Source organism: Cervus elaphus, chromosome 12 (genome assembly GCF_910594005.1).
Source record: "Cervus elaphus chromosome 12, mCerEla1.1, whole genome shotgun sequence".
In the NCBI taxonomy this organism is placed as follows: Eukaryota; Metazoa; Chordata; class Mammalia; order Artiodactyla; family Cervidae; genus Cervus; species Cervus elaphus.
This window is the reverse complement of record NC_057826.1, coordinates 53,885,989-53,898,817: the sequence shown is the minus strand read 5'-3', so window position 1 is coordinate 53,898,817 and position 12,829 is coordinate 53,885,989. Positions and strand designations below refer to the sequence as shown.

The 12,829-nt window shown below is 37.8% G+C and overlaps 1 protein-coding gene across 1 annotated transcript; it reads left to right on the top strand.

Annotated features, from left to right (window-relative positions):
• The first annotated feature begins 740 nt into the window (after window positions 1-740).
• RPS27L (ribosomal protein S27 like) lies at window positions 741-4,271 on the top strand. Its single transcript, XM_043918882.1, has 4 exons — window positions 741-891; window positions 1,783-1,891; window positions 2,857-2,967; window positions 4,074-4,271. Exons 1-4 carry the CDS (start codon window positions 886-888, stop codon window positions 4,100-4,102), a joined length of 255 nt encoding a protein of 84 aa, XP_043774817.1. The 5' UTR covers window positions 741-885; the 3' UTR covers window positions 4,103-4,271.
• Window positions 4,272-12,829: the final 8,558 nt, after the last annotated feature.

The window sequence follows — 12,829 nt, the reverse complement described above, 5'->3', positions numbered from 1 at the left end:
CATGCATCATGTTTTTGAAGAGAAATAAAAGCTGATCGAGAACGTCTACCTATGACAATTTTCTGATCAAGTATTGTTTAGCTTTTGACAACACTCTCTCAATCTACAGGATGGTGCTCTTCATCAAAAATATTTCAAGTCTGGCCATCGGTGACACTCGCTGTTTTTTTCAAGTCCCAGCTGTCCACTCTGGAAAGTGTGACCCACGGAGGATAGGAAGGAGCCACACAATGAACTAAGCAGCAAATAGTTGCTTCTTAAAAACTTTTTCAAGACCAAGCAAACTGCAAAGCACAGCCACACCCCGCAAAGAATAACCAGTAATTCGGAGCCGGATGCACAAATAAACGAGCCTCTCTCATAATCTCGCTGGCACGTGTTAATGGTTTTAATTAATAATACTTAATACATAAAACAACAGAACATAGGCAACGCCCGTGTGCCTGCCCGCTGAGTCGGGGAGAGCGGAGAGTGTCTTGACCGCGGGACCGCTGACAGGACCCCGCGTGCCCACTCTGGTCCGCTCCCGAAGCCCGAGGCGGCTTCCCAGCCTAGAGTGAGCCGCCTGAGCTCGACCGTAAGCACCTCTAGGCCCAGAGCAGAGACCTGAGGCCGGCGGCCCTAGCCCTGGAGCGCGTTAGAATCCTGGGCTTTGCGGTGTCGAATGGGCGCGGGCCTCAGCACCTCCCCTCTCCCGGCACTCGCGGATCCCGGCCGGAGCCCGCCCCTACCACCGAGAGGTGCGCCTAGAGTGGACGAGCCCTCCGCTTCGCTCCTCCCAGCCTCCTCTATCCCGGAAGTTGACGCCGCGCGCTTCGTCGCGTGCTGCTCGCTGGGGGTGTCGCCTTAGAGATCTGCACGGGCTGGGCTTGCGAAAGGATCAACATGCCTGTGAGTTGTTTACTTTCGGGCTTCGCGTTTGTGTCGGCCTTCTCTGTCCCCCGAGGGGCCCCGAGGACAGGCTAGATCCATGGCTCCGCTGGGCCCCGGGGCTCCCTGCCGAACGCCGCTCGGCGCCTCGGATGGCACGGCTCTTTCGCGCGTGGCGGACTTGTTGGGACTTGCCCGGGCGGCGCGGCGAGCCCGGCCCTGCCAGGGCGTGGAACTGGAAGCCCGGCGCCGCCCTGGGCTGCAGTCTGGAGTTGCTGGTTGGCAGGGGACTGCTCCCTGGGTACCTTACTCAGCCCTCCTGGGTTTCGGTGGGCACCCGCGAGGCTATGATCGTTTACGTCTTCTTGCTTTCTTTTTGTGGCTCTTGCCCCCCTCTGCCTCCTCTCGGAAGCGGTTTTCTGCTTGTTTCCTTTTTAAAAACTGTTTTCGCAGTTGCCATACAAATTAACTGTAACAGGGACAGTCAAGCGTCAGCCACTTAAGAGTTCTTGTCAGATCAGATGTTGAACCCAGGGGGCAGAAATCACCTCGCTGTTGACATTCTCCGGGTCTGCCTCAGCAATTTCTTCTCTCAGCGGGTCCACCAGGGTCAGAATCATTAGCACCACAGTTTTATTTTCTCTGGTGACTGTTATTAGTTACGAAGAACGGCGTTAACCTTACCATCTGTTTCCGGATCGTTGTAAAGCCCCTTAACTGGGACTTAGAGAACGCAAGCATTATAAAAACTGTTGATTAAAGTTAACAGGCATAAAAAAACCAAAAAACTAAAGTGTTGTCTGTTCTGAGTATGACTGTTATTCCTATTTTTGCATGTATATTTTACATATGGTTAAATCTGCCAGAGTTGTGGTGTCATTCTAGTACTCACTGTGCTTTTTTTTTATTCAGTTAGCTAGAGATTTACTGCATCCTTCCTTGGAAGAGGAAAAGAAAAAACATAAAAAGAAACGGCTGGTTCAAAGTCCAAATTCTTACTTCATGGATGTAAAATGTCCAGGTGAAATTTCACACTTTAATTCCTTTCCTAAGGAAAATTTCTCTAAAGGACTACTTACAGAATTTCTATAAGGACTGCTCATAGTCTGTTGTGTACATTTAGATATTAGGACCCTCTGTTGGAGTAGAAGTGGGATTACAGAATTGGAATGTCATAGGGTTATTTTCATAATAAACCACTTCAGAAACATATGGGTAGGGGGTTGTGAAGATGGGATTTTCACAAGGAGCATGGCATTGAACTTATTAAGTCTTTAAGCTGCTCAGATGGTAAGTTTTCTTTTTCATTGTTTACAATTAAGTATATTCATTCTTCATTGTAAAGCTGTGGGATCCAGTATGGTGGCCATTAGCCATATGTAGCTAGTGAGCACTTGACATGTGGCTAGTCAGAATGGAAAAATTCTTTTTCATTCTTTTTTTTCTTGAGGTATAAATGACATAAAACATTATAGTTTCAAGTGTATGATGTCATGATTCCATATTTGTATATACTGGGAAATGATCACAATATGTCTAAATTAATACCTATCACTATACATAGTTACAGTTTTTTTACTTGTGATAAGAACTTTTCAGATATACTCTCTTAGTAACTTTCAAATATTCAGTATGGTATTATTAACTGTAGCCACTAGGCTGTATCTTTTTTCTTTTTTCATGCTGTATCTTTAAAGTGTGAAATACACACCAGAGTTTGAAGATATAGTATAGAAAAAGAAAAAAGGCTTTGTTTACACGTTGCAATGATAATATTTTGGAAATACAGACTTCCATAGATCATATTACTAATTTCATCTTAAAAAAAAAACACTTGTTTTTAATGTGGCTACTAGAAAAGTTTGTTACGGATGTGGTTTGCACAGCACTGAAGTTCCTAATCTTTTACAAGGTCTCTACTAGAAATACATTGAACAGGTGCTGTGTTTTCTTCTGCTTTTCACTTCTAACACTGCCCTGTTTTAGGTTGTTACAAGATCACCACGGTTTTCAGCCACGCTCAGACAGTGGTGCTTTGTGTAGGCTGTTCAACAGTGCTGTGCCAGCCAACAGGAGGAAAGGCCAGACTCACAGAAGGTAAATCATTTGGCATTTTCTAACCCAGTGATGAGATTTTATGATTTTAGAGTCTTTTTACAAAAATCAGTTTAAAAGAAATGATAGATTCATAATTACCAAAATAATTTTTATCTTTCATTGTGTGCTCTTTTTAGTAAAGAGTGTAAAGAGTAAAAAAATTTACTCTAATTTAGTAAATTAGATAAGTTTGTACTCTTGACTTTGCAAAGAATTCCATAATCTGTTATTTGTCTCAGTTTAGAACATCTAATTTTGTTGTATTATATTTAGTCAATTTGCTTAACTTGGAATATTAGACATAAATCAGAATGGAGTAAAAGAATAAATACATGTAAATATTTTGTTTCCTATGTATTTGGTACATATGATTTAGATAGTTTTTATCATTGCTAGCTAAGCAGCAGATAACTATAGTTAATATGTTAGAGGTTTGATTTCTGTGAGCAACTCATGATTAAGGTAGTCTCATTTTTAATTCTTTCACTTTTGTGCAGTGAGAAGAAATAATACATATGTATATAATTTTCCATAGTAGTACTTAGGGATTTACAATTCAATAATGATATTTAAAATTGGCTTGTGATATTTTTGGTAACATGGTAAATTCCATGTTATTCTCACTGGAAGAGTTACAAGTGAATTGGCAACAAATCCAAGATCTAGTTAGTATGACCTGGTGAGCTCTAACAAAGTTAAGTGCAGTACTCCGCTTAAACACGTACTTGCAAGATTGCCAAAACCTGCGTATCACACAATGATCTTAGAATTTGTGCCCACATGCTGACAGATGATTAAAAGGGTACATATATATGTATCAGAGTTTTCCTAAAAGATCTGAGATGAACTCTAATGAAAGTTATTTTATGGAGAAAAGAATTCAGAATAGTTCTTAAAAATTAAGTTTGTATTGTCTGACAGCTTGCATTAAAGTTTTAACTCATGGTCTTAAATGAACATCATAACATTTGAGAGGACTTAATGAGTATTTAATCTAAAATTTCTAAAAGCTAAGTTTTTACGTAAAAAGTACTTTTTATTCTTAAAACTCTATACCAGAGATAGAACAGACTTGTGTTTAATATGCTCTTGTGATTCTTTCACAGGCTGTTCATTTAGAAGGAAGCAACACTAATGATCCACACAACTTCTTGAATTTGTGTTCTATCGCAGAAAGCCTTATCAGTTCAGTAATTCCAGTTAATCTACCAAGATAATGTAATTACTTTTAATTTTGTAAGGTATACAGCAGCGCTCTCCTATTTTGGTGTCAGTTTTTCAATAAAGTTTTGATTATGGGCAAATTGCTTCTTTGCTTTTTTTAAAGTATGTGTGAATATGCTATACATTTATATATACTGTGTACGTGAGTTTGGTTTAAATATTTTTAAAAGCATATTCTGATTAGTTTGTGTCTCACTTCAGGAACAGAAACTCAAAAGTTTATTTTATGTCATTTTTCAAATTACTCTGAAGGGGTTGTGCTTAGTCGCTCAGTCTTGTCCGACTCTTTTTGACCCCATGGACTGTAGCCCACCAGGCTCCTCTGTCCATGGCGATTCTCCAGGCAAGAATACTAGAGTGGTTTGCCATGCCCTCCTCCAGGAGATTTTCCCAATCCAGGGATGAAACCCAGGTCTCAGGCGTTGCAGGCAGATTCTTTACCATCTGAGCCACCAGGGAAGCTTACAAATGCAAAGTTCATTATTTATTAATTCTAAATGTAGTTTGGTTTTGTAACTATGGAAACATGTATAGAAGTACATATTTAACGCAGTAACAATCACAGTGTAATGCCTTGGATTTATGTGCCCATAACATACTGCATAATTTAGTACAGTAACTGTACCTGGCATCTGAGTTATACTTAATAGTATAGCTCTTCAGGGGTAGAAAATTTGAGAGGAGGAATCAAGAGTATTGTGATTTTTCCAGGATGTCCTGGCAGGGGGCAGTAGATAGTACTGCATTCTCTGGTCCAGACAGGTTAGCACTGGTGACTGCAAAATATGTTAAGTGGCTCTGTAGTCTCATTGTCATTCTGATGGTTTATAAAGTGACCCTTGGGACTTAGGAAGTAGAGAATATCTCTCCCTTTCTAGCCCTTATATGACTGCCCATTAGACTGGGAAGATAACTGCTTCTGTTTTACCTGTTATCTTTTTTTTTTTCCCATTTATTTTTATTAGTTGGAGGCTAATTACTTTACAGTATTGTAGTGGTTTTTGCCATACATTGACATGAATCAGCCATGGATTTATATGTGTTCCCCATCCCGATCCCCCCTCCCGCCTCCCTCTCCATCCCATCCCTCTGGATCTTCCCAGTGCACCAGCCCTGAGCACTTGTCTCATGCATCCAACCTGGGCTGGTGATCTGTTTCACCCTTGTTACCTGTTATCTTTAAGCCAGGCACTTAAGACAGGCATTTTCTACCAAGAGGTGTTCCTATATATACACCCCTAATCCGAGAGACTGATCCATTAACAATACTCGTTGGTATATCAGAGGAATGTTGCATGAGAACTGAAGAACTGTGGAAAGTTTGGGGTGTATTGTATGAGAAGCAGATAACTCAGGGCTTCCCAAACTTTCTTGGTATATAGCCTCTAGTTTCAGTAAATTTTTTCATGGAGTCCCCTGGCCAAAAGAAATAGCTAATGGTTAAATTTATTAAATAGTTAAATTATAGAAACTTTAGTACTAAAGTAAAAAAACTACATGTAAATTAGAACCAAAATGATACTTTTTGCTTCGTTCTTAAGTGACCTGTTAATGGAATGAGTGTGCCTTCTGGGTACTGAATATTTTTCAAAATTTGGATCACATTGGACACTGCCATCTTCATTTTTTCCACATTGATTTTTGCATAGTATTAGATTTTTATCACAGCAATCACCCAAAAGTCACCTTCACAAAGATGTATCACCAAAGGAAATGTGGTGCTATCTAAATGTGACATAATTACCTGGAACTGGAAGTTTGTATGGTCTCCTAAAGATGTCAGGTGTCAACGTTTGCTCCAAGGCACCTCAGCTTGCACAGTTTAGGAACTTTGGCAAAACCTGTGATAAACAGGGAGCAAATTCTTGCAAATTTTCTTGGAAATAGTATCAAAAGAAAGTATGGTACTTTAAAGAACCTATCTAAGAGTTAATTTAAAGAGATATTTGGCACTGGGAACGGAATGGTATATTAAGTTTTATTTCATTATTAAACAGTATTACTTGATTTGAAAAATGCTCAGAAGAGAACATTCAGACTTTTCCAAACTTAAAGGTTTCCCACATACATTATTATTTACTGAGTGTTTTTCTTTAATATTATCATTTATATTGTCCTCATTTTATTTTGGCCTTTCCACAGGGCATGTGGAACCTTAGTTTCCCTGACCAGGGATGGAATGCCATGCCACCTGCAATGGAAGTGCAGAGTCTTAACCACTGTCTTCATTTTTTAATGTAAGGAAAGGTTAACCTATCTATTCCATAAATTAGAAAAAATTACATAAAAATAACTAAAAATTAAATTCTTGGCTTCTGATCTGATCAGATAACAAATGGTTTCTTATCTGGTTGCCTCTGTGAGTCATCTGATAAAGTTTAATTTTTGTTTTGTTTCAGATATAATATTCAGTGGTTTTTATTATATTCACTATATTGTTCAACCACTGCCAATATCTAATAATTCCAGGCAGTTTTCATGATGAGAAAAAGAAATTCCATACTCACTAGCATTCACTCCCCATTGCTTCCTCCTCCCAGATCCTGGCAACCACTAATATATTTTCTATCTCCTTGGATTTGCCTGTCTGGACATTTTATATAAATGGAATTATACAATACATGGCCTATTGTGTCTGGCTTTCACTAACATAAATATATATCATAGCCATTCATGCATGTATCATCAGTATTTCATTCCCTTTTTGACTGAATAATATTATGTTGTAAGAATATACATTTTGTTTACCCATTAATCAGTCAATGGACATTTATGTTTTTTTACTTTTTAGCTACTATGAATAATGCTGCTATGAATTTATGTGTACAAGTTTTTGTGTAGACGTATTTTAAATTCTCTCAGATACATATACATAGAAGTAGAATTGCTAGATCAGATGGTAATTGTTTAGCTTTTTGAGGAATTGCCTGTTTTCCAAAGTGCCTGCACCATTTTATTCCTACTAGCAACAAAGCACAAAGGTTCCAATTTCTCTACATCCTTGTCTGTTTTTGTTTGTTTTTTAATTATAGCCATCTCAGTGTTTGTGAAGAGTTACCTCATTAGGGTTTTAATGTGCACTTCCTGGATGACTAATGATGTTGACTATATTTAAATGTCCTTATTGGCTATTTGTATATCTTCTTTGGAGAAATGTCTGTTCAGATCCTTTGTCCATTGTTAACTGTGTTGCCTTTTTATTTTTGAGTTGTAAGCTTTCTTACATATTTTAGATACAAATCCCTTATATATATGGTTTGCAAATATTTTCTCCCATTCTGTAGCTTGTCTCTTTATTTTTTGTCCTTAGAAACACAAACATTTTTAATTTATATGAAGTCTAATTTATCTAATCTTTTTTGTGTGTTTCTCGTGCTTTTGGTGCCGTATCTAAGAAATTATTTCCTATTCCTAGGTCACAGAGATTCGTGCCTGTTTTCTTCTAAGAGATTTATAGTCTTCATTCTTACATTTAGGTTTGATCTGCTTTGAATAAATTCTGCATATGGGAAAGGGAAGCAGGGATCCAATTTCATTCTCTAATTCTTTTTAATGGCTGCACAATAGTCCATGGTGTGGAAGTACCATAATTTATTCAGTATTATCCTATTGGCGGGCAATTTGTTTCTAGTTTTTTCCCACTATAATCAATGCCATAAATATATTTAAGTATTCCTTAATAATAGTGCTTTTATTTCTGTGGCTTAGATTTACAGGAGTAAGACTGCTGGTTAGAAAGATAAGTATATTTTTAATCAAGTGATGCCAGACTGCTTTCTATCAGCAATATATGAGAGTATTTTCCCCCTTCCCCATCTTCCATAAATAAATGGAACCCTCTTTTTTTTTTTTTTTTTTTGCCACTTTGGTGATTGTAGGGTTATTTATCAGTTACTCTAATTTGTGGGCTTCCCTGGTAGCTCAGATGGTAGAGAATATGCTTGCAATGCAGGAGACCTGGGTTCAATCCCTGGGTTGAGAAGATTCCCTGGAGAAGGGAATGGCAACCCACTCCAGTATTCTTGCTTGGAGAATTCCATGGACAAAGGAGCCTGGAAGGCTATAGTCCATGGGTTGCAAAAAGTCAGACACAACTGAGCGACCAGCACACTCTAATTTGTATATCTAGATTACTGATGAGTTTAGAAGTGGAAAGAAGCTATAATAAGCTACTGTCTTCCTAGGATTCATTCTCATTTTTTTTTTTTAACAACAATAACAAATTCTTCAGATTAGAATTTCGGTTAAAAATAGTAGGAATATAGTTTCCTACTGATGCTCTAACACACTACAACAAACTAGGTGGCTTAAAAACAAAAACAACACAAACATGAATTTATTATCCTACAATTTTGGAGATCAGAAGTCCAAAATGGATCTCTTGAACTTAAGATCAAGGTGTATGTTTCTTCTGGAGGCACTAAAGGGAGAATCTGTTTCCTGGTCTTTTCTAGTTTCTAGAGGCTACCTGTATTTCTTGGTTACTGGCCTCAGATTATTCCATCCTTTACTTGTATCATCACATCTGACTCTAACCTCCCACCTTCTTATAAAGACCTTTGTGATTACACTGCAGTCACCTGGATAATCCAGGTTAATCTACCTATTTCAGGATCCTTGATTTAATTACATCTGCAAAATTCTTTTGCTATGTAAGGTAACATTCACATATTCTGGAGATAAGGATGTGGACATTTTAGGGGGCCATTATTCTACCTCTCATAGAATACAAAGTTGAAAAATTCTATCCAGATTTGAAAATTGAGATTCTGTCTATAGTAATAATAATAACAGCTCCCTGCAAAAAAATAAACTCCAGGACCAGATGGCTTCACTGGGGAATTCTACCAAACATAAAAAGAACTTAAACCAATCCTTCTCAAACTCTTCGAAAGGATTTAGGAGGAGGGAACATCCCTAAAATCATTCTGTGAAGTCACTACCATGCTGATACCAAAATGAGAACAGAGACCATACCAAAAAAGATCATAGGTCAATATCATTGATTAATATAGATGCAAAAATTCTCAACAAAATATTAGTTAAGTCGAATCCAACAACACACATACCATGATCAAGTTGGATTCATCCTAGGGTCACAAGGATGGTTCAACATACACAACCAATGTGATAAACCACATCAACAAAAGAAAAGACAAAAACTACATCATCTCAATAGATGCATAAAAAGCATCTGATAAGATTCAAAATCCACTTATGATTAAAAACTCTTACTAAAGTAGGTATAGAGGGAACATAATAAAAGCTATTTATGATGAACCCACAGCCAACATAATACTCAATGGTGAAATGCTGAAAGTTCTCCCACTAAAGTCTGGAATAAGATAAGGATGCCCACTCTTACAACTTCTATTCAACATAATATTGCAAGTCCCAGCCATAGCAATCAGACAAAAAAAAAAAAAGTATCAAGTTGGAAGAGAAAAAATTGTCTTTATATGCACATGACATAATACTATATACAGAAAACCCTAAAGACCCCACACAAAAACTATTAGAACTGATAAATGAGGCCATCAAGGTATACCAAGATACAAGATTAATATACAGAAGTCTATTGCATTTCTTTACATGAACAGTGAAATATTAGGGAAAGTTTAAAAAAATCACTTTTAAAAATGTCGGAATAATTGTGACCAAGGAGGTGAAAGACTTATATGCGGAGAACTATATAACGAATTGATAAAACTGAAAATGATTCAAAGAAATAGAAAACCTATGCTTTTGAATTGGAAGAACTAATATTGTTAAAATGGCTATACTACACAAAGCAATCTACAGATTTAATGCAATCCCTATAAAATTACTGATGACATTTTCCACAGAACTAGAAATAATCTTAAAATTTATATGGAACCATTAAAGACAGAGAATTGCCAAGGCAATCCCTGAAGGAAAAGAACAAAGCTGAAGGTATACTATGCCCACCCTTTAGACAATACTACAAAACTACAATAATCAAAGCAGCATGGTATTGGGACAAAAACAGACACATGGATCAATGGAACATAATAGGACATTCAGAAATGAACCCACACCAAGTCCATCTAGTCAAGGCTATGGTTTTTACAGTGGTCATGTATGGATGTGAAAGTTGGACTGTGAAGAAAGCTAAGCACCGAAAAATTGATGCTTTTGAATTGTGGTGTTGGAGAAGACTCTTGAGAGTCCCTTGGACTGCAAGGAGATCCAACCAGTCTATCCTAAAGGAGATCAGTCCTGGGTGTTCATTGGAAGGACTGATGCTGAAGCTGAAACTCCAGTACTTTGGCCACCTGATGCGAAGAGTTGACTCACTGGAAAAGTCCCTGATGCTGGGAGGGGTTGGGGGCAGGAGGAGAAGGGGACAACAGAGGATGAGATGGCTGGATGGCATTACCAACTCGATGGACATGAGTTTGAGTAAGCTCCGGGAGTTGGTGATGGACAGGGAGGCCTGGCGTGCTGCGATTCATGGGATTGCAGAGTCGGACATGACTGAGTGACTGAACTGAACTGAACTGAATGGCCAATTAATCTTTGACAAAAGAGGCAAAAATATATAATGGAGAAACGACAGTCTCTTCAGCAAGTGGTGTTGTGGAAGCTGGACAACTGCATGTAAATCAATGAAGCTGGAACACACAAAAATAAACTCAAAACTGCTTAAAGACTAGGAATTCCCTGGTGGCCCAGTGGTTAAGACTCTCTTTAGAGTTTCTCTTGATAAGAGAACAACATAGGAAAAATTCTCAATTTGAATTTTTCTTGGGAAGCAGGTTAGTTTTGATTATTCTATAGGAGCATAATATTGGAGCTGCCACTGCCATCTGCACCAGAGCTCAGGAGACACCAGTTTCAGCCCTGCTCACTGTTTTGTGGTTGTATTTTTAAGTCCATGAGTATCTTTTTCATTTTCTCATTTCACATTTTATATATAATGCTATGTATATGAGAGGTGGTGTTTAAAAGCATGACTCTACTGTGCCATTTTTGTCTTTAATTTGCATGAGAATAACAGAAGTTGTGTATATTCTTTATTTGCAACCAGATTTACTATTTAAAATCCCAGTATATATTTATTTTTATTCAATTTATGTGAGTTTTTTTTTTTTTTTTTTTACTAAATATTTCATCTATAAAGTTGCATGGTACCGAATGTCCTTTTATTAGGTCTGTAAATTTTTAGAGTTTTTTTTTAGCAGGAAGACAAGATAATTTTAGAACAGCCTTTTGAGTCAGATAAGCCTGGATTTGATATGAGTTCTAATGGTTAATGGCTATGTGACTTTGGGCAAAATAACTAAAATAATTTCCACTTAATGGGGTTGTTTTGAAGATAAAATGAGTTAACATATATAAAGTTCTTAGCACAATGCCTGACACATAGTGAATGCTCTGTTAATAGTATTCTTTTAAATAAAAAAGGATCCTGTCTATTCAAAATCAAGAACTTTCAAGTTCTATTTTTTCTTTCAAATTATTTACCCACCTCATTACCACACTTGAGCATAGTTGCATTAACTACTGCTGCAAAGCAAGCCACCCCAAAATTTAGTGGCTTAAAATAATGATGACATTCTTTTTCATGATTCTGTGGGTTGATCTTACCTGGGCTTATCATGTGGCTGCCTTCATCTAGAGGCTCAACTGGACTGGAAGGTCCAAGATGACTTCAGTCACATGTCTGGTGCTGGCTGTCAGCTGAGGTATGTAATAAGCTAGTCTGGTTTTCTTACCTGGCAGTCTTGGAGGCAGAGTTCTCAGAGGGTGAAGATGGAAGTTTGAAGACCTCTTGAAGCCTAAGCTCTGGAACTTAGCCAACATCATTTCCACAACATTCCATAGGTCAAAGCAAGTCACAAGGCCAGCCCAGGTTCAAGGGAGTGGAGAAACAGACACCATCTTTGGCTGAGGAGAGAGGCAAAATCACATTGCAAAGCAGCATGCAAAATGGAATGGGAGGAATTTGTGGCCATTAAAAGTTTTACTACATTTTGGGAGAACTCCAATACTTATTGAGGCTATTCATTCTCCAACCCCATGAACATGTCCGCAATCAATTTTTAAAAGAAATGCTTTATTCATTTCCCCTATTCTGGATGGGCACAAACATCGGTAGGAAATTTACATTAGAGGAAATCCAGGTGGCCAATGAATGCGTGAAAATAGTTTAACTTCACTAACAATAGGTAAATCCAAGTAAAAATAATCAGATATCATTTCCTATCCATTGCTCAGTCAAAAATTAAAAGTCAGTGTTGGCATACAAACAACAGAATTAGGATCAGCTACATAAAATTGTCTATATTCAAGCATCTTTTGATCTGGAAAAATAACAATTTCATATGGTTCAACTCAAAGAAAAGGATGTTCCTTACAGCTCTGTATATAATAGAAAAAAAAATTAGTTAAAAAATAGAGAGTGTAATGTGATTATGTTGTTGTTGTTGTTACTTAGTCACTAAGTTGTGTCCAACTCTACAACCCTAATGGATTGTAGCCCACCAGGCTCCTCTGTCCATGGGATTTCCCAGGCAAGAATACTAGAGTGGGCTGCCATTTCCTTCTCCAAGGGATCTTCCTGAACCATGGATTAAACCTGTGTCTCTTACATCTCCTGCATTGGCAGGCACAT

Excerpts from the sequence above, each read along its gene's own strand:
- RPS27L (XM_043918882.1), top strand. Across the intron at positions 1,892-2,856 it reads CATGGATGTAAAATGTCCAG|GTTGTTACAAGATCACCACG; the intron begins GTGAAATTTCAC and ends GCCCTGTTTTAG. Across the intron at positions 2,968-4,073 it reads AAAGGCCAGACTCACAGAAG|GCTGTTCATTTAGAAGGAAG; the intron begins GTAAATCATTTG and ends ATTCTTTCACAG.